The sequence below is a fragment of the Panthera uncia genome, chromosome A2 (assembly GCF_023721935.1).
Source record: "Panthera uncia isolate 11264 chromosome A2, Puncia_PCG_1.0, whole genome shotgun sequence".
Classification (NCBI taxonomy): domain Eukaryota; kingdom Metazoa; phylum Chordata; class Mammalia; order Carnivora; family Felidae; genus Panthera; species Panthera uncia.
Window position 1 is genome coordinate 97,598,334 of NC_064816.1, and position 22,569 is coordinate 97,620,902.

Consider the following 22,569-nt stretch of genomic DNA (forward strand, 5'->3'; position numbering starts at 1 on the left):
AAAAAGTATCAACTTATTACATTTGAAAAACTGGTAGTAAGAAAAGCCATTAGATTCTCAAAAGAAAAGTTATATGTAAATTAATTTCTTAAGAGAATATACATTACATAAGAACTTATAATATTTTTAGTTATTTGGTTTCCATATTTATTTAGAAAAGATATTGAAACTTGACTAAACTCCATATTGGATAGCGGCTAACATTATTTACTGCTAATGTGATTCTTGATTTTTCTTTTTCTTTTTCTTTCTTTTTCTTTTTCTTTTTATACAGATTCCTTTCTATCTACCTATTTACTTATATTTTTTTAGTTTTTGTTCTTTGAGAGAGAGTGAGCAGGGGAGAAGGGCAGAGGGAGAGAGAGAGAATCTTAAGTAGGCTCCATGCTCAGTGTGGAGCCTGATTTAGGGCTTGATCCCACAACCGTGGAATCCTGACCTGAGCCCAAATCAAGAGTCAGATGCTCAACCAACTGAGCCACCCAGGCGCCCCTAAATCATGATTTTTCTATGCAACACAGATTTACTGAGCATATACAATGTGCTTTCTTCTTTCATTAGTCTCTCCCAATTCAGAAAAGACAACAAATTACTTACCATTTGTGTCCTGACATGTTTTCTTCTTCTTTTTTCTACTGTTGATGATTTGGGGAGAAGGGGCAGGGAAAAAGCATGAGAGGATAAGTTATATTATAACCTGAAATAAAACAAATGTTTAACAGTTAACACTATAATTATATGTTAATCTGACACACATAAAATCTTCCAATCCTAAACCATTTATAATTGTATTTTAGGGGCCAAACACTATTACTCAGTAACATTGTACACTGGTGTTGAGAATAGTTTACCGCTGGAAGAAATATCCCAGATGAAGTATAGGAAGCAAACAGGCAGATTGCATGAGAAAAGCAGGTTGCAAACGACTATATAAAATATGAGACCACAAAATACAAAATAACTGAAGTATACAAATATTATATAGTAAAGGTACAAAAAATGGCTAATGATAAACACTAAATTCCAGATGGCATTTAGCACTGCAGAAGTGGGTGGGGGATATTATTCAAGAGGGGTACATAGGAACTTCAACTGTACTCATAGTGTTCTCTTTGTTAAGACTGATGGTGAGTAGATTGCATCTATGTGTCTCTTTACAGATTAGAAATATTTCATAAATGTGCTCACTTTGGCAGCATATACACCAAAATTGGGACAATAAAGAGAAGATTAGCACGAGAAACCCCAAACCAGGAAACCCCACCCACCCACCCATCTACCCAAGAGAATTGGAAGGCAGAAAATACAAAGGATCATGTGTTAACTGTAGAGTTTGGTGGGGAGAGTTGTGAGGGTCCAGACTCCCTGGTGCTTCTTAATCTGTTCTGGGTCACAGGAAAGAAGAAAAGTAGGTCCTTGGTGCTTAAGACTTGATCTTGTGGTTGGCCTTTGGCTATGCTGCTGCCTGACTCTGTCCCCTCCCAGGGACTGACCCTTAGCCTAAGTAGCCCTTGGTATGTGGGATCTGGCATAGGGTCCTGAACTTGCCAGGGTTCCCCATCACAGGGAAGATGAAGGAAATTGGGGAATTAATCACAACCTCTCCAGTGTATGAGGGTATTGGCCTAGCCACAGGTAATTCTTTGCCTGATCTCTCTCCCATGCCCTGGGAAATAGCTCTCAATTTTTTATTTTTAATTTTCATTTGAAATAGAGTCCTTAGGTAGCCAGGAAAGAAAACAAAATATTTCATAATCAATGTTTCCAAAAAATGAGCCAACACATTGAAAACAAAACAACAACAACAACAACAACAACAACACACACACACACACACACACACACAAACCCACAAAAGGCTAACATTAGATACCAAGAAAGGGTAGAAAGGAGGAAAATGTGACTATTTTAGTTCTTACTGTCCTAACATTGTATTTTCATCTCATTAGTAAATATGGAAGTAACTCTAGTTTTTGTCCCCCACTTTCTTTGCCCTACTCAGGAAAATGGCCATCCTCAGGGGCAGAGCAAACCAACCCAACCCAACCACATTTGCCTACCAGTTTCTGGAAAGACTGGAGAGATTGTTACCTAAAGGAATGGCCTCTGTCCAGACACAGAATGCTGGCTGCCAGAGTGAATGCTCAGCACAGGAGTGCTTCTGGCTACTCCACAAAATCAACCCACCTGTTCTCCCTCTGCATCAGAAAGGGTCCTGGCAATCAATGCCCCTCAATGATTAATTTTTTTTAATGTTTTAAGGAAACCAAAATGAAAGTGTTAAAATTCCAGGCCTCAGGTGTAGGGACAGGAGAGAGGAAGGAAGATATTTTGCTGGAGTATCTGGATGCCTCTGAAATGACAGCATCCAATAATCAGCATGTCTTTTCCTCCTGGAGGGCATCCAAGTTTTTGGACAAGATGCTTTGGGAATGACATTCATGATGAGTAAGCTTTGCTCTCTACTCAGTAAATCATGGAAAGGCCACTCACTTCTAGTCTTAACACCCACACAGCTTCCCTGCAAGTATGCATTTACTTTATTTAGCTTCAAGCTTCCAACAAAATTTCTCATGAAAAGGTACTGTTCAAGGAAACAAAATTATAGTCTTTCCTTGAGTCCAATTTCACCATGAACTATTAGGACAGTTGATACTTTTTCATTTTTAATTAACACTTAATTATTTTTGTGGTAAAAAACAAAATTTATCCTCTTAACAATTTTTTAATGTGCATTACAGTATTGTTAACTATATGTATATTGTTATATAACAGATCTCCAGAACTTTTTCATCTTGCATGACTGAAACTCTATACCCATTGAACCATTCCTCATTTCCTCCACTGCCCCCCCAACACTGGCAACCACCATTCTTCCTGTTTCTATGAGTTTCACTATCTTAGACACATCATATAAGTGAAATCATGCAGTATGTCATTTTTGTGACTGGTTTATTTTACTTAGCATAAGGGTGTCAAGGTTCATCCATGTTGTAACCTATGACAGGTTTTCCTTCTTTTTAAAGGTGGAATAATATTCCATTGTATGTACAAAGCTTATTTCTTTACCCATCCATCCACTGATGGACATTTAGGTTGCTTTCAGATTTTGGCTATGAATAATACTGCAATGAACAAGGGTGTCCAAATATCCAGGTTTTTTATACATACATATCCAGAAATGGGACTGATAGATCGTATGGTAGTTTTTTTTTTTTTTAATGTTTTATTTTTGACAGAAAGCTTTTGCACACATGCACAAGAGAGGGGGAGGGGCAGAGAGACAGGGGGACAGAGGATCTGAGCAGGCTCTGTGCCAACAGTAGACAGCCTGATGCAGGGCTCTGTGCTGAGAGCTGAGAGCCTGATGTGGGGCTCCAACTCACAAACCGCGTGATCATGACCTGAGGCGAAGTCAGACACTTAACTGACTGATCCACCCAGGCACCCCTCATATTGTAGTTCTATTTTTGATTTTTGAGGAACCTCCATACTTTTTTCCACAGTGACTGCACCATTGTAAAATCCTACCAACAGTACTCCAAGGTTTTCAGTTTCTCCATATCCTCCCCAACACCTGTTGTTTACCTTTTTCTTTTTCTTCCTTCCTTCCTTCCTTCCTTTCTTTCTTTCTTTCTTTCTTTCTTTCTTTCTTTCTTTCTTTCTTTCTTGTGGTAGGAGTCACCCTAATGGATGTGAGGTGGTATCTCACTGTGATTTTGATTTACATTTCCCTGATCACTAGTGATGTTGAGCCTCTTTTCAATGCTTACTATCCATTTGCATATCTTCTTTAGACAAATGTCTATTCAAGTCCTTTGCCAGTTTTTCAATTGGACAATTATGTTATTGCATTGTAGGAGTCCTTTATATATTCTTTTTTTTTTTTAATTTTTTTTTAACGTTTATTTATTTTTGAGACAGAGAGAGACAGAGCATGAACGGGGGAGGGTCAGAGAGAGAGGGAGACACAGAATCTGAAACAGGCTCCAGGCTCTGAGCTGTCAGCACAGAGCCCGACGCGGGGCTCGAACTCATGGACCGCGAGATCATGACCCGAGCCGAAGTCGGACGCTTAACCGACTGAGCCACCCAGGCGCCCCTATATATTCTTAATATTAACCCTTTACAGTTTGCAAATACTTTCTCCTATTCGGTAGGTTGCCTTTTCACTGTTGTTTCCTTTGCTAAAACGTTTTCATTTTCGATTATTAAAGTATTTAACAATTTAATTCCTTTGTCATGTAATAATAGATAATAAAAATCACTGAGCAAAAGGGATGCCTGGCTGGCTCAGTCGGTGGAGCACGCAACTTTTGATCTCCTGTTGTAACTTTGAACTCCATGTTAGGTGTGGAGATTACTTAAAAATAAAAACTTTAAAAAAAATCACTGAGCACACTGCCCCTTCTACTTGGACTTTTAAGCTATTTCTGGATTATGATGCCAGTGTCCCTCAAGGTACTGTTTATAGGCCACGTACACTGGAATCTTCTGGGGTGTTAACAGGCAGATTCCTAGGCCTCATTCCTTTACCTAATGATCCAAAATCTCTGGGCAGTCTGGGAATCTGCATTTGTAACAGGCTTTGCAAGTGATTATGAAGCACATTAAGTCTGAATACCACAGCTAAATGGCATACAGGAAAAGCCCTTTCTGGAAATGGATCTTAACCTGAATTATAATATAGTATTACAGCAAAGAAATCATGGGTGGGAAAATCAGATCAACTCTACAGGGCATATCTAAATGTCTCATGAGAAGGCAGCTGTAGTCAGGACTCCCATCTCCAGCCCCATACACCAGGGACAATTAACACACATTTTAAGATTTCCGCACAAAATTCACCTCATCTTGCCCTACCACTTTCTAAATTCACAGCGTCAAAATCACTACTTTAAAAAATCATTATAATTCTCATCCATTCCTTCATTTCAGTTCAACAGTTTGGTTTATCTAACATGCACCACACATCTAATTATATGCACCAGGCACTGTCCTAGCCTCAAGGAACCTACAGTCTAGATCAGCTCTGTCCAGTAGAAATACACTATAAGCTACATATGTAATTTTAAATGATTGAATAGCCATGTTAAAAAGTAAAAAGAAACAGGGGTGCCTGGATGGCTCAGTGGGTTAAGCGTCTGACTTCAGCTCAGGTCATGATCTCGCAGTTTGTGAGTTCAAGCCCCACGTTGGGCTCTGTGCTGACAGCTCAGAGCTTGGAGCCTGCTTCAGATTCTGTGTGTCTCTCTCTGCCCCTCCCCTGCTCATACTCTGTCTCTCAAATATAAATAAACATTAAAAATTAAAAAAAAGTAAAAAGAAACAGTAAAAAAGTTTTAAATAATATATTTTATTCAACTCAATATATCTAAAATATTATTTCAACATATAATCAATAAGTAATTTACTGATATATTTTGCATCTGTGTTTTTGTACCATCTGAAATCTGGTGTGTATTTTACACTTACAGTACATCTCAATTGAGACTTGCCATATTAAGTGCTCAATGGCCACATGTGGTTATTAGTACAGTACTGGACAATGTAGGTTGAGCCATTAAGATAGACTTATAAACATAATGTCCAGATCCAGGAGACTCTTGAAATTTGCAAAGGACATATAAAAAGATCTTTGTGAACCCCCAAATTTGTAAAATCTGCTGTTAAAAAATCGTTTTCCCTATTAAACACTATAAAGTCTAAAATTAGCTAATACTACAATTCATGATTCTGCAAAGGAGGCTGTATCTCCACTTCTGCCATGAGACACTTATGAAAGAAGTCCATAATGAATGGTATCATGTCTCAAGCATTTGAATGGCAGAGAGAATAGGGCACCTGGGTGGCTCAGTCAGTTGAGTGTCCGACTTCAGCTCAGGTCATGATCTCATGGTTCAGTTTATGAGTTTGAGCCCCACATTGGGTTCTGTGCTCAGAGCCTGGAGCCTGTTCTGGATTCTGTGTCTCCCTCTCTCTCTGTCCCTCCCCTGCTCGTGCTCTGTCTCTAAAAAATAAACATTTTTTAAAAATGTTTTTTTAAATGAATGGCACAGAGAAGATTTCCCAAAGTTCTACTTGTGGCCATACTGCTTTGGGAGATAAGCAAAGAAAAGGAAGCATCAAGCTGTTTATCGACTTTCCATGACACGAGTGCCATGAAAAGAAAAAGAAAAGCACAGACACTGTTAAATTCACAGGATATGACCATATGAATGTTTGTGTTTCACTAAACTCTATCCCCAAGGAAGGACAAAGCAGATGAGTCAATAAGAATTAAGACTTTCTCAAAGAAGTAAGGACCCAAGAGTTAACAGATCAATAAAAGGCAAATTCCTGGGGTTCCTGGCTGGCTAAGTGGGTAGAGCATGTGATTCTTGATCTGGGGGTTATGAGTTCAAGCCCCCCATTGGCCGTTCAGCTTACTTAAAAAGACAGTAAGTTCCTAATTTTGATGTAACAACCCAGATGGTATGGGGATGGGTTAGTGAGGAGTGGCCTCTTTGTACTAAAGGGGAAAGATGTCTGTTCAAAGGCGGAAGTGCTGCTGAGGTCAGTGCCTTCTCAGGTGACACAAAGCCTGCCAACCTAACCCTCCTAGACTTAACCAGGCTGCACCTTGAAGTAGTTTACCTCATGCCAGGCAGTAAGACCACAGCTGTTCTCAGCCACATCCATGTGGCTGAGAGGCCATTCTGCCTTGTGGGAAGAATTGGGGGAACGGGGATGAGGGATACTTCATTCGGTGTTTGTACCGGAGCTCTAGGCAATGATTCTGCTTATTTTTCCTCTATGCTTTTCTTACATGTTGCTGTGGTGTCTTCAGTTTTAGTCACCCATGCATACAGGCTACAACTTGCGTTTTATTTCCTACAGCCATTGAAAAGCCATTTGGAACACAATAGATGGCCAATACCTAAGACAAAGTTTTTTCCAAATACTCCATGGTTCTCAGAATGCTAAAGCAAGCCTGTGTTAAACAAAGTTTGATGCATTGTTGCAAAAAAGAGGAGTTGGTTTGTCCTCAGATGCCTTAAACCCTTCTACTAGAGCCTCCTCCTTGGAAATCTAACATGGGGAAGTATTTTCATTCCACATAGGCTGGCTTCAGCCACAGTGAACATTTGTTCTGGCCCAGAATCCTTTTCTATGAGCTTATGGAGTTAGCTGATGGCACCTCCAATTACATTTGAGTTATGCAAAGAATTTAAAACTCTTCAGCCAACACTTAACAGAGTAAAGGTAAGATAGTAGTTACATTTCACTGTATCAGTACTTTGGAAAAATATTACAATAAGCTTTCTCTTGAATCACATTTTCTAAGTGTGTTGTGTATCTTGTGCAGTTTTAAGTCTCAAATTACCTTTCCAACTTTAGCAGATTTTTCTCTTCCATCAGTGAGTAGTTTTTCTTTTAGATGGAGCACTAGTTGAAACTGAGTCCAGAATCCCTTTTCCCTGTATCTGTACTGAGCATATGGTGGATTCTCTTGAATTGTAGATCTGAGTCACTGCCAAATTTGTCTTTTCCCAACTTATTCAAAATTCCTATTTTCCAACTAAAAATCATCACTGAGAGCTCCTCAGTACTGCTGTGCACACCAGCATTTCGCTTTCTTTGGGAAGTGGGCCATTTTTCCCCCATAAGAAACACACTTTTCAAGTGATGTGGGTGCAAAGTGGTACATTTGCATCCTAGAGTAAAATCACGCATTCCCAAACACCAGCTTCATGGCACCACACATCACTGAACAAGTGCAAATCTGTTCACATCCCAACATTCCCGAAGCTAGGATACGTCCTACAATTGATACCTTGTCAACGGTCTGCCAGTCACTTTTTTTTTTCTTCACAGAACATAAAATGGTAAAAGGTCTCATGAGCAATGGTCTCTTATATTTGATGAAATAAAGAATAATTATTTAAAATAAATCTTCAGTTCGGGGTACCTGAGTGGCTCAGTTGGTAAGTGTCTTGACTTCGGCTCAGGTCATGATCTCACAGTTTGTGAGTCTGAGCCCCATGTCAGGCTCTGTGCTGGGAGCCTGGAGCCTGTTTCAGATTCTGTGTCTCCCTCTCTTTCTGTCCCTCTCCCTGCTTATGCTCTGTCTCTCTCTCAAAAGTAAATAAACATTAAAATTAAACCTCAGTAAAAACACATCACTACATGCTACAGACTTTAGGGGCTATTTGTGTATAACCAAAAAGGAGAACCTGAAGTCAGGGAACGCCAGGTGTTACTGTGATGTAGAATGAGTGTCATGACAGAGGAAGTGTCCAGGGTTAGGTGAAAAAAAGGGAAGAGGAACCAGACCTGGCTTCTAAGGTGGCCTCTGGGCTGAGTTTCTAACAATCAGTAGAGGCTGGCCAGATGAAGGGTAAGAGTGGGGGCAGCAGGAGTGGGTGGTGGGTAGGTGGTGGTAATTATTCCAGACAGAGGGAAAACAATGACCAAATTCCTGCACAGCAGAACTGCGTGGTGTGTGCATGCAACCATAAGTAGTTGTGCATTCCTAAAACTTAAAGATGAGACATGGCTGAGGAGACATAGGGACCAATCTCTGAGGCCACCTTCTGTCCCTTCAGCATCTAGATATATTCTATAGCCACTGGAGGGTAGACACTCACTGTGGTTTACTTCACATCGAGTGAGCACCTTCTATGTCCTGCCTTCACTTGAGAGGTCATCCTTACTATCCATAACAAATGCTGGAAGCCTGTGGAATGCCTCTTGAATTTAGCTTCCAACTATACAATCTGTAATTTTCTGACAATTCCATCTTCCCATTATTTCAGAGATTATTTTCATCTAGAAATATTACCAGTTTTCAATATCTTGCTTTGTCTTTGGTTTATTTCTCTGGTGCAGTCTCAGAATTAATGCACGTCATATAATTTAGAGCCTAGAGGGAGTTGAGAAACAATCAAATGAAGCCCCTTTCTTGCACACCATATAGAATTGTCGAATCACTGTGTTACACACCTGAAAATAGTAACGCTATGTAGCAATTACATTTCAATAATAAAAATTAAAACAAATGGAAAATCAAAGAATTAAAAACTAAATGAAGTAAGATGGGGACCTGTGATCCAGGGAGGTGACTAATGGGCCTGAGAAAACAAAGCCAAGGAGCTTCAGAGCCAAGGCTTCAATGAGGGCTCCTGATGGCTTGCCTAATGAAAACAATATAAATCTGTCAGAGGTTCTAGGGACTGAGTTAAAAAATAACTTAATGTTTGTACATTTCTGTTGCTCCAAGTCATTTTTCACCTTTTTTTTCCCCGGAGGATTATTTCTGGTCACTTTTTTTTATGTCAATGATTTTTATAATTTTCTACAAAGAGAAGGAAGGGTATGTTTTAAGTATAAATGCTAAAACAGTTTCAGTAAAAACAGAAAAATGATTCCTCCATACGTAATTAACTATATTATTTTTAAAACACATACTGATTCAATCACACTCACACATAGTTGAAAGATTCCTACAGAGGGTGGGAAGTTGAAGTAGCCTTCCATCCTTTCAAAAGCTGAATATTAATTAAAGTAACATCATTTTGGGGCCTGGATGGCTCAGTTGGTAGAGCATGTGACTCTTGATCTGAGGGTTATGATTTCGAGCCCCATGCTGGGTGCAAAGTTTACTTAATAAAAATATATATTAATAAAGTGATGTGATTTTGAGTAGCATTTACAGGTGTTTTTCCTATCTCTCAGATATCACATAGCTTTTCTGTGCATATTTTGATAGTTATGATTACTTGAGCATTCTATGTAACTTTAAATGGGATTCTGTTTTTAGTTGAGTTTTGTGTCTCCTGCAAGTGATTTCTGACACTTCACAAATTTGCAAGTAAAAGTAAAACACAATCATGCTTCAATTTTGTGAGTCAGCAAACCTTATGAGAGGAAAATAGAATTCTTAACCTTTTTCAAGGCAGCTAAAAGATGAGTGAGTTTTTATTTAAGCCCTACACGTGCAAATCATTGTTAAAATCTGCATTTTCTGTTAGTGAATTGGAGTCTTAGGATGTTTTTAAATGATCATTGAATCCACATTGATATAGCTCAGATACTACATACAGGCATTAGTTAAGCTTAATGCTTCCCTAAACCTATTAAAACCACATTCCTAAAGTAAATTTTTTAATGTCAAAATATTTGTCTCCCAATACAAAGTAAAAGCCACTAAACCCATGATCATGCTGCACATGTGTGCCTTCTTCAAGTCACTTCACCTATCTTACCTCACTTTGCTTGTCTGTGGAGCAGTAGACCAGGCTAGCTGACATGTCGGATGTCCTCAGTCACAAAAACTATAAAGCTGACTTTAATTAAGTTTAAAGACATTTATATCTAAGAGAAAGCTTCAAGATAATGAACACATCTTCCTTTTTAAAAATGAGCTAATTGAGGTTCTAAAAATGGGGAAGTTCTCAAGAAGGAAAGCTGGAATTGAAATACTAATCTCTTATTAGCAACCTGGTGCTCTCCTCAGCTTCTCCCTCTTTCCCAAGAGATATTTCTCAAAGGAAAATATCCAACACAGCATTTCATATTCTAAGAAACTAAAAAAAGAACAAGTCAAGATATTCTCTAAAAGACCATCATCTTCACCATTAATGTTAGTTTAAAATGTTATGTTCCCACAAAACAAACAAACCGCAAAACTCAAATGGCTCATTGGGGTGACTGGGTGATTCAGTCAGTTAAGCATCTAACTTAAGCTCAGGTCATGATCTCAGGGTTCGTGGGTTCAAGCCTTGTGTCAGGCTCTGCACTGACAGCTCAGAGCCTGGAGCCTGCTTCGGATTCTGTGTGTCTCTCTCTGTCCCTTCCCTGCTCTCTGTCTCTGTCTCTCTCAAAAATAATAAACATTAAAAAAAAATAAGAAAAAAAACCTCAAACAGCTCAGAAGGGGCATGAGTTAGATTTTGCTCATCTCTTATTTAAAGAACAGCTTGCAAAGGACAATCAATGGTGAATTTTCTGCTACAACAAAAAAAACATGGCAGAAATAACAAAGAAGCTGGCATTTGAAAACAACAAACCTTAAAGAAATCCACAAGAACAAATAATATAAAATGGATTAAAAGAATAGAGACAGGAAAAGAAAAACTAGGTTGTCTTTGCTAAAGGAAAGATTTTTGAAAACCCTTGCTTATAAACTGTACTCACCTTTGATTTTATTTAGGTTGGTTTACATAACTTTCAAAGGTCAATTCAAATTTAGCATACAGATTTTAATCTCTAGTACTTATGGCAGTTTTTTCTCTAAAACCTTAACTTCAAAAGGTGAAATAGGAAGGAACACCAGAGTCAGATAAAGTTCGCAATCACCTTCTACAAAGAAATACTGTATACTCTTCAACTGCCAGCACAGAATATTATTAAATGATAGTAATACATGTTTTCCTTAAATTGTAGTTTAAAACTGCATTTTACAATTGGAAAACTCTTAACAATTTAAAAAAATTTTATAGAAGAATTATCTGAAATAAGTGTATCTTTTAACATTGTGTTGTCCAAATACAGTAGCCGCTAGCCACATATGGATATTGACACTTGAAAGATGGCTAGTCTGAATATAGGTATGCTTTTAGTCTACACTGGATTTTGAAGACTTAGTATATCCCCCCAAATGGTAAAATGGCTCACTGATAAATCTACATTTTATTTATATTTAATATTTATATAAAGTATATATATTTTATATCAACACATTTGTATATATTCATATTTTTGATAAAAGCTGTATCAAAACATTATATGTAAATACCTACTTATACATTCTATTTGATATTTAATTATATTTTATATGTTATATGTGTATTTTTGTATTTTATGTTAAAATGATATTTTTAATATATTGGGTTAAATAAAATATATTTAGCCAAATTATGGAAAGAGCCTAAATGTCCATCAACTGATGAATGGATAAAGAAGTTGTGGTTTATATATACAATGGAATACTACTTGGCAATGAGAAAGAATGAAATGTGGCCTTTTGTAGCAACATGGATGGAACTGGAGAGTGTCATGCTAAGTGAAATAAGTCATACAGAGAAAGACAGATACCATATGTTTTCACTCTTATGTGGATCCTGAGAAACTTAACAGAAGACTATGGGGGAGGGGAAGGGAAAAAAAAGTTAGAGAGGGAGAGAGCCAAACCATAAGAGACTCTTAAAAACTGAGAATAAACTGAGGGTTGATGGGGGGGTGGGAGGGAGGGGAAAGTGGGTGATGGGCATTGAGGAGGGCACCTGTTGGGATAAGCCCTGGGTGTTGCATGGAAACCAATTTGAAAATAAATTTCATATTAAAAAAATCAAAAAATAAATAAAATAAAATATATTGTCTAATTTCACCTGTTCCCTTTTAGTTTTTTAAACGTGTCAACTAGTACTTTTTAAATTGCATATGTGGCTGCTATTATATTTTCGCATACATCCTTGGTCTAAGACATTGAGCAAATTAGCAAAGAGTTAGAAATTAATTTCATAATTCAAGTCACCAACACTCTGTACAGATACAAATACCTTTAAATAGTTCTTTCTCCCTAGAAGCTCTGATAATTATTGTCAGAAATGTCATTACAAAAATAAAATTTCATATATTTAAATATATATGTATATATACAAAGACTGTAGATGTGTGTATACAGACACACGTTTATACAGTCTTTTTAAATGACCTACATAGTGACTGCATCCACATTTTCATAATAAATTGCTTTAAAAAGGTCCAAATCTATGTATAAAATGTACTAAGAGTTTCAAATCAGATTCATGGAAATAAAAAGTAGATAAATTACTATAAGACCATCAAAAAAAATTCAAAAATGAAAAGATAGTCTCTCTCTCTACGTGTATATATATACATATGCCACATAAATATATACCTACAAATATAAAGTGTATATACATATTTACAAATGGAATACATTATATATAATTCATATACAAATATATAGAAATATATGAATGGTTAATAATATTACAGGCATGATGGAAGTATGTGAATGTAGTGACCACAACTCTACGAAATTACACACAGGCATAATGTCAGCAACTGGAGTAATTAGGGAGACATAAATGTTTACAAAGCTCATTATTTAACATTAAATTTATAAGGTGAAGTACAGCATAGAGATGATCAAATAATTTCTTATGTTTTCACAGGATCACTGAAAGCTAGGAAGAATTTATAGATCATTTAGTATAATTTCCTGTTTTCGCAGGGGGAAAGAACTAAGGCTCAGGGCTGAACAAAATTTCCAAATTCCACAAAGTAAACCTTTTTTGTTAGTCTTAAATTACCGAAATACGCACACACCAGCAAGTAGTTTAAAAATGTCTATGCTATGCACAGGTCCTGTAAACAGACTACCACAGCTCCTTTCTCTGGAAATGGCGTGTATTTAAGGACTTGTCTTAGTAAGGTTGCAGCTGCTAACTCATGTTTGGGTTTGGGCTGGCTTCAGAGCAAGGGATGAAGGCAGCCCAGGTAGGGGAGGGGGGAGAAGCAATGGGACCTTAAAATAAAAGTCAGGAGCAAAGAGAAGCAGACAGAAAAGAAGTTCTGTATTTTCACATGTCACAACCAACAGAGCCCCCCTTGCCTATACTGGGTCATCTAGCTGATGGTGAGAACTAGTCAAAGATCTCTTTTCCAGATTCTCTCTAGTTTCTTAGGGAGGAAACTTACAGGATTAAATAGCAGCAACACCCAGAGTGAATAAGGCACAAAACTGTTTTTTGTTTTTGATGAGGATCAGAAAAGACAGGGCCATGAACATATACCTGGTAGTGTAGGTGGAATAACCAGGAAGTAGTCAAAGGGGCACAGGTCCAAGTCAGGAGTGCAGAAAAAAGAGAAGCAGGAAGCAGAAAGGAGGGAGTGGTGTGGCACCAATGCAAAGTTTACCTACTTCACAATGATGCCTGTGCTGCCTATGTCAACAATGAGGAGGGAGCATTAGATACAAAGATACAAATCCTGGCCTTCAAGGAGCAGCAGGTGGAAGAAAACTCCCTAGAGTGATGACCAGTCTCCCTCCTCATTCACTGTAGGGAATCACAGCTCTTGGCATTGTGCTAGGCACCTCCTCTCATAGCCTCCACTCTTCTTGCACCACTGCTCATTTCTTTGGAACTATCCAGCATCATGACTATAACTACTGCTGTTTCCTTCTTTCTGTCTGGAAGGAACAGGTCTCACTCCCTCCGCCCTTTCTCACCTTGCTCAGATAGCTGAAGACAGAATTAGCTACTATTGTTGATTGGAGTGTTCCAGAAAGCAATGTGGAAGCTGAACATTGTGTATGACACAGCTTCACTCTGCAGCTTTCACAGTGCTTGCTGGAGTACTCTCTCTAGGAATTCCTCTTGGAGCCCTGATATGCCATGCTACGAGGCCATACAGAGACACTCCAGCAACAGTCAACAATTAGCCGTCTTTGCTGTACCTGCCCATCTATTATCCCTTCCCTTCAAGTTAATCAACCTCCCTTTCTGCCCTTAGCTCATATTCTTCAACCTCTTCCTCCAGTTACCATATCTTCCTTCTCTTCACTGAGTTCTTCTAAGCCCACATAGTCTGGTTCCCTTCTCCATCATGCTACAGAAAGTTTTTCACTAGGAACCCAATTTAAATGCTCATCTCACTTGACCTTTAGCTAAGCTCTCCTTCCTTGATTTCTCAGCAAACACTCTGCACTTTTGAATCTTTTCTAATTTCTTTGTTAGCCCCTCTTTCTCTGTATCCACATATCATAGATCAGTGATCTGGAAGGTTCCAACCTTGGTTGTCTTCTTTCGCACTTTACCTGCCTCTCTGGGTGATTTAATCCACTTCTGTGGCTTCAACCAACAGCTGTATATGTCAATGACATCAAAATTAAACACCTCTCCAGATGTCGCAGTAGGGAGATGGAAATATGGATCTGGTACTCTAGAGAGGTGTTTAAATTCCCTTCTCTGTATTGGAATCTTCACCTGGATGTCCCACAGGCATTTCAGATTCAGCACATCTACAATTGAACTTATCTCTCTCCATGTGCATCTCCAAATTGTTCTTTTGGCCTGTGGTCCCTATGTTAATTACCGGCACAAATCCCACTAAATGGTCTAAGCTGGAAATGTGACTTCTCTCTCATCTTTTGCAGCCAGTCTCCAAGTTCTCTCCAATCTACCTCCTAAAAAGCTATTTAAAAAAAAAGTTTGTTTGTTTGTTTAGAGAGTGAGTGAGCAGGGGAGGGGCAGAGAGAGAAGTCCAAGCAGGCTCTGCATTGACAGCAGGGCTCAACCTCATGAACCCTGAGATCATGACCTCAGCTGAAATCAAGAGTCAGAGCTTAACCGACTGAGCCACCCAGGTGCCCCCTTCCTAAAAAGCTATTAAATGCGTCTTCTCTTTTCTATGTTGACAGCCAGGACTTAGTCGAGGACTTCAGAGGCAACACTATACCTAAATCTGCCCACTCCAATCTTTTATACCCTGGTCTGAACTACTACTATAACATGCAGATCTAACCATGCTGCCTTCCCACTCCAAATGCTTTAATTGCTTTCTCTTGCTGCTAGAGAAATTCCAAAATTCTTAGCAAAAAAACCCAAATGCAAAATTCAAAAATTTTACTACACTCCACACAGAACTATTCCTTCAGACCATTTCAGAATACTAGAGCTTTCCTGAATACACTATGCTTCTTGGAGGCTTTATGAAGGTTCCTTTCCCTCAAAATGTCTTCCCCTCCTTTGTCCAACTGGCAACTTACAGTGTACTTCAAGCCTGTCCTCAAATGTCACTACCTCAGTGAAGGCTTTCCTAACTGAATACCCACCCTTGCACCCCCAGGGCCATCCCACTCCTGTCCTTGATTATAGTCCTTAACTGCCTCATGCTGCTGGTACCCCGCACTCCCATTTTCCTGCACTGAGCTCATTACATCTGCATTTCGGGCACTCCAATGCAAGTCCCTTGAGGGCAGGGACCCTAATGGGTTCATCTTTACCTTCTTACACAAAGCACAGTACCTGAAACACAGTAGGCCTTCAGAAAATATGTGCTGAACAAAGGGCAACAATTATGTGCTACCATTCGCAGAGTGCTTTACATGTGTGAAACGCTTAACACCATTATCTCATGTGTGGACACAGCCACCATGGAGGGGATACCACCCCATTTTGCAAGTGAGAAAAAACACTCAGAAAGTAAAACAATTTGCCCAAAGTCAATAACTGATAAACTTAGGTTTGCTTTTGACTCTAAGCTCCTGTTTTTAACCATTCCATTCAATTCCTAGATGAAAGAGACTAGATAATGGGCTCCATTTCTATAAAAACAATGTCTCTTGGTTGCAGACTTAGGTGCTGTGTTAGTCCTAAATCCATTACCATCATGGTTCTTGTGCACAAGAAAACCTTGATGATGGACTCCTAGTGGCTTTCAGGCTTCTCAACACTAAGAAGAGGGAGCACCGGGGCACCTGGGTGGCTCAGTCGGTTGAACGTCCAACTTTAGCTCAGGTCATGATCTCGCAGACTGTGAGTTTGAGCCCCACATCCGGCTCTGTGCTGACAACTCAGAGCCTGGAGCCTGCTTCAGATTCTGTGTCTCCCTCTCTCTCTGCCCCTGCCCCACTCATGCTTTGTCTTTCTTTCTCTCACAAACAAACATTAAAAAAATTTTTTAAAAAAGAAGAGGAAGCACCATTTATTACAATTATCTCCTTGGTCTCTGGCTTAGGATGCACTTCTCTAGAAACATGCAGAGAAGGCTAGATTTCTCCTAAGTACCAATAGGTTTCAGACGTTGGTGTAACATTCATGCCCTATCCTGGGAACAGAGAAGTGGGTGTGAGAGATCATGATGGTGGCAAGTAATGGAATGGATTTTAATGGGTGTGCTGGAAGTAGCTGCAGGGCTCTGTAGTCCCTCCTTGTACAATACTCTCACCACTAGAACAACAGGACCTTTCCACTCCCAAATCTAGACTCTCAGGGTTGACAACATACTATTATGTACATGCTCAGTGATTCATCCCTGGACACACATACTTCTTGTTTCTGACCCCACAATACGGTACTGCACTCAGTTATCCTTTTTGGTCATCCTCTTTTAATTGTACTTGTTTTCTGTTAAATGCATTCTAAAATTGACTTCTTCAATTTTCTCTAATTCTAATGACATTTTACTCTCAGTTCTCTATTTTCTAATACCTCCACCACCTCTACAACTATCCAGCACACAACTGAAACCAGTCCTGTGCTTACCCTGATTAATTCATTTAATTCTGTCAACTCACAGATGATCAAAACTGCCCAAGGTCACTCAGCTAGTAAGGACACACACGTACACTGGGCTCCAGACATGAGGACTATTTACCAGTATTCTCTTTGTAACCTGTTTACTGTGTTGGGAGCTCTCTGTCTCTACTCTCAACCTTTTTCACCTGCCAAATTCCTATTGGTTTTTTAAGGTTTAACTCAGGGGTCACCTCCTCCATGGATTTCTCAGGTTTTCTATATTTGTGTGTTCTCTCACTCTCTATCATCTGGGTAAGATGCCTTGGCCATGGGCTTCATCCCCTCCCTGTTTACGGTTAAGTGTAATTAGCAGACTCTTCTATCCCCCTTATTAGGCTGTAAACTCCTTCAGAGCAGGGCAGGGTCTGGGTCTTGACTTGGGATTCCCAGTACTAGCACAGTGTGTAACATATGGCATACACATAACAAATGTTGAGTAGTGACCCCACTTCCCTGCTTTGGCCATCTGCACTAGCAAGAAAAGACTTCTCATCATGAGCAAAGCCATTTTCTCAGCTCTTCATGAACTCACTGTCTCACTAGGTTTACACTGGGACAAGGAGTTGCTATTAGTTGAGGAACTACCACTTCTCAGACACTGAGCTGTATGTTTTGTGCATTATCCTGACAGGTCAACAGCATCCTCACTTTATGGAGGAAACTCAAAATCAGTTATCCTATCCTGTATGACTGTCCATACAGTCAGACAGAAGGAATGCTTTGTTTAAAAGCATTATAAAATGCTGTTATGTACAGCCCTGTCCTGGAGAGATCCATTATTTGAAATTACTTACACACATACGTACACACACATCTACTGTATCAATTTAGATGCTGAAGTAGTGAAAACATGGTTAACTAGGGTTTATAGAGGTTCAAGACAGTTCTACCATATGCATTCTCTAGGTAAATCATGCCTGTAGTCTTCAGTTTCTATCAGATAAAGAGGGATTATAATACCTACTTAGTTCAAAGGGGTTGAATATAAAAAAAGATCATGTTTGCCAAAATGCTTTGTTAAAACAATGGCTGAAGGCCCATTTTAGAGCAATACGCTGGATGAAGAGTTTAGAGCAGTGTTTCTCAGAGTGGTGGCATCAGAGCCACATGAAGTGTTAACAGCAGATGGGAGAAGCCAGGCGAGGAGTCCACATTTAACAAGTTCCCAAATGATCCTATCGGACACAAAAGTTTGATAAATACCAGGTTAGGACAATGCTTCTCAAGCTTTAATGTACACATGAATCACTTGGAGATCTTGTTAAAATGCAGATTTGAATTCAGGGAGCCTGGGGGGTGGGGGGAGGGCAGGTTGAGATACCACATGTCTAACAAGCTCCCAGGGGAAGCCAATGTTACTGGTCTATGGATCACATTTGAGTGGCAGGGGGTTGGAAGATCTATTCCCACTGGAACAAATTAGCTTTGCTTTGTTCCTGGACCACAGATTGAATCTCCCAGCCTCGGGGAGTATTCCGGAAAGCCCAGGCTCTTAGTATTGCCAGAACACACTTGAACTGTTCAAAACCAAATTGGAACGCATTCCCTATCTCAGGAGAAGAGCAGTAGCATCCTCTCCAGACACAGATAGCACATAGGTTTAGCATGTAAAAGAATAAATCACTATTACTTGAGTCCTATTTACTGTGCAAAGCACTTAAATATATTATTTCTAATTCTGACTACAACCCTACAAGGTCGATATTCTTGCTCTGTAGATAAGGAAATGATGACATCTATAGAGAGCATAAGTTACTTGCTCAAAGTCACATGGCTAGTTGGGGGTTGCAGCTGGGCTTCCAATCCTGCTCTTTTGGGATTCAAAGCCTATGTGCCCTCTGTACATCCTCCGTGATGCTAGCTAGGTATGATTGTGGTACAAAATGTGACAGCTTAGGGAAAAAGTGGGAAAAAACATTTTCTCCTCTATCAGTCTTTGAGTTCAAGGCTCTGCCAAGGCAGATTCCAGAAGGGGGTGAGGACGGGGATAGGGTTAATTAATTAGTGATCTGTAATACCTTATGAACAATAACATGCAGATTGCATCTTTGTCCATGGTCCCCATAAATCTGATAATACAGATGGAATAAAAAGGACATTTGTGACCAGTGCACTAATCCTAAACGTTGCCACCTACCCTCAGGCTTCTAGCTGTGGAACTCAACCAATAACAAGGAAAAGTTCTTTCTGATCCTTATGGCCTATCGACTTTTGCACCTTCTCTTATATGAGGCTTCTGTAACCCTGAACCTCACACCAATTCAGGATGACCCTACCATGTCACTTCATGGTTGCCACACTTCCCTGCCTCTGATAAAACTGCTTGCACCTGAAAAAAAAAAAAGGACTGTTTAGTCAAATATATTGAAAGTGCAGCAATCTTGAAGATTTTCTTTTGAATAACACAATCTTCTGTATTTGTCATAAGGTTGACATGTAGAGAAATGCATAGCAATAAAGATGCTCAGAGAAATCAGATACTCAAGTGTAGCAAATGGAAGAAAGACAGCTATGAATTAAACTCTCTAGGCATTTACCGTCCAGTGCCTTTACCATTTAATGACCCATGGGGGGAGGATCCACACTCAGTTTTTTAAACCCCAGGTTGTGTAACTGTCATTTTCCAAACACATATCTTTAATGACAGAACTGTTTACCTATATAATGCAAAATAATACAACTGAAAAGCCACATCTCCTGTAATTATATACACGGTAATCTAAAACCAGACAGCGATATTTGAACTATTAAGAATTATAAACTGATTTTGCCCCTATTGTATTCTCTACACATGACGTTTCAAAAATAAAGACTGAAACCTAAAAACAAACTGGTTTGAAACCCACTTTAAAGTATTTTTAGACTGGTGTGTGTGATTTAAATAGAAGCTAAGAAACTGAGTCTGGAACATTGATCTCATTTATAAGCATTTCTTATTTCACTCCCAAACCCCAGGAACAGTTCAGATCTCAGAAAATGTAAACCAAAGGTCCACAGAAACCAATTTGAGATTTTTCTGGAGAGACTACTGAAATGTTTGGACAGGAACATGTTTGCAATGAGTCATAATTTATAAGATCTTAATGGCCAATGCCTTCGGTGCCTTTCTTCTTACATGCAATATCATTCTCAAACCAGCTGGTGATACATTTTCCAGGCCCTAATGATTTTTATGAAGTTACCAGATCTGTTTCTAAGGTTGCTACCTAGCACCTTTCTAGTGCTGATTTTGTCATGCTATCTAAACAGAAAAGAACCTGATTCTCTTTCTAAATTGCAAATCTCTCTAAACAGGCAGTTAATGTCTTTCCCCAGCCTAAGGACACAGTACTTTTAAGACCCCCAAGGAGAAACTGAGGGGACTTGGGGACACAACAAGAAAAAAAAAAAAGTGGAAAAGGAAGGGAAGGGGCCTCTGGGCACAGGCAGACATAATAACAGGATATGTTCGCTTCTAGAGGAAGCAGGAGCTGCAATAGCCCGAGGGCAGGAAAGGCGGAGCCAGTAGCAACCTAAGGAAACCGGGCGCGCGAGGGTTTGCACGGACCTGGCCCACTTAGGGACTCGTGGTCCAGTCGGGTCCAAGGCTGGTGAGCACCTCACCCGCTGGAGACCAAACTCAGGCCTCCTGGCACTAGTGGTTATAAAGAGGCACCCATCTGCTCCCTGCCACCTCCGCCAAAGATGGGCAATGGGGCGAAGAGCAAAGCAAACACCAGGCGCCGCGGCAGGTGAACTTGTCAACAAGTCAGCCCCAGACGCAAGTCCCTGCCCAGAAGGGACCTCGGGGTCCCGGGGCCGCAGCTGCTGGGAAGGCGAGGCACGGCGTGGGTGGAGTGGGCTGGCGTGGGTGGGGGTGCCGCGGGCGCTGGGGCAGGAGATGCGGCCCGCGCCCCGAACGCTTCCCTCCCGCTCCCCCGGGATTGACGCACGCTCTCATGGCGCGCGCATCCTCCAGACCTGCCCAGGCCCGAGGGAGGAGGCGGGGGAGGGGTAGGGGCTGTAGCGGTTCCCACACGCGGACCAGGGACTGGAGAAGGCAACCCGCCTGTCACCCGCCGCCCGCGGAGGGCACAGTTGGCGGCCCCAGGCTGGCGCCCCGACCTCCGCGGCTGCCGGGCGTCTCCCGCTGCAGCCTGCAGCCCGCCCGGCGCGCCCCCGCCCCGACCCCGGACGGCAGGTACCTCGGAGCCCCGGCCCCCGAGAGCCTCCTGGCCGCGGTCGGAGCGTCCCTCCAGCTCCCTCATCCGACGTCAGCGTCAGCAGAAGGCGAGGGAAGGGGCGGGGGGAGCGCAGGAACCGGCCCTTCCTGCGGCGGTCGCCGCCAGCCGGAATAGCAGCCGGCGGAGCCCGTGCGCGCCGCAGCGCAGCGCAGCGGCCGGGGGGAGCGGGCGGCCTCGCCTCCCAGCGAACGCCGGCGCCCTGGGCGCCGCCGCCTCGCCTCCCCTCCCTTCCTTTCTCCTCGGGAGACGCCTGGCAGGGCGACCCCTCCCAGCAGGACCCTGGCATCCGGAGGAGCGAGGGGGCGAAGGCCTCACCTTTTGGGGGGCGGGTCCGGGATGAGGGGGGTGAACCTCCCTCTCTCTCTCCTCCCTGGGGACTTTCCTCGACCCCCATCTCCTGGGGTATCCCCCGCTCGGCTCTACCGCTCTGGGTGACCCCACCCCTGCTCTCCCGCAGGTGTTCCACGTGTCCATAGCGTTTACGTCACAATGACCTGGCCGACAGGTGGGAGCCGCAGCGAACGCCCCAGGGTTCCCTCTGCGCTGTGCATGGTGCGTCCTACTCACTTCCACGTAAGACTCGTGTGGCTTTAGAAAACAGGAGACTAAATGACTTCAATGCCAAGAAAAGTTACAGGGGCCTTCTTTATATGGAAATCAACTTTGAGCTTAAAGGAGAAAGGCTATGTGAAAAAAAACTGTGTATGTGTATATATATCTGTAGATATATATATATATATATCTATAGATATATATATATATCTACAGATATATATACATAGTAATTTCATCTTATCAAGAAAGAAAAAAAACCAAGCTCTTGTCTTTAGAGTACCCTGCGTTGATCACACAAAGAGAAGGTGTTGCAATAGGTGCTTCCTAAAATTATGCTAAAAAGCAATCCCAATGTGTTATGTATGACTCAATCCCTGGTTATGTTATATATTTATAAATAAGTCCATAGAGTAGTCACTGGTTGAAACAATTTAACAATGGAATGGAAGATGGTTACTGACTAATGATGCACAGCTAAT

The 22,569-nt window shown here is 40.9% G+C and overlaps 1 protein-coding gene across 26 annotated transcripts in view; it reads right to left on the reverse strand.

The window, feature by feature from the left end:
- ICA1 (islet cell autoantigen 1) overlaps positions 1–22,063 on the reverse strand; it is a 148,930-nt gene extending 126,867 nt beyond the window's left edge. For 2 of the 26 annotated variants that reach the window (XM_049641530.1, XM_049641526.1), the window contains exons 1-3: positions 21,851–21,937; positions 19,589–19,641; positions 598–635 (exon numbers count right to left, since the gene is read on the reverse strand). In XM_049641530.1, the coding sequence (XP_049497487.1) occupies positions 598–614 (17 nt within the window). In that variant the 5' untranslated portion in view covers positions 615–635; positions 19,589–19,641; positions 21,851–21,937. Of the gene's footprint in view, positions 1–597; positions 698–13,805; positions 14,117–19,588; positions 19,642–21,496; positions 21,647–21,850 lie in introns of those variants that run through there. The other 24 variants (XM_049641529.1, XM_049641520.1, XM_049641540.1 and 21 more) reach the window with 20 other exon arrangements.
- Between the last annotated feature and the right edge of the window lie 506 nt (positions 22,064–22,569).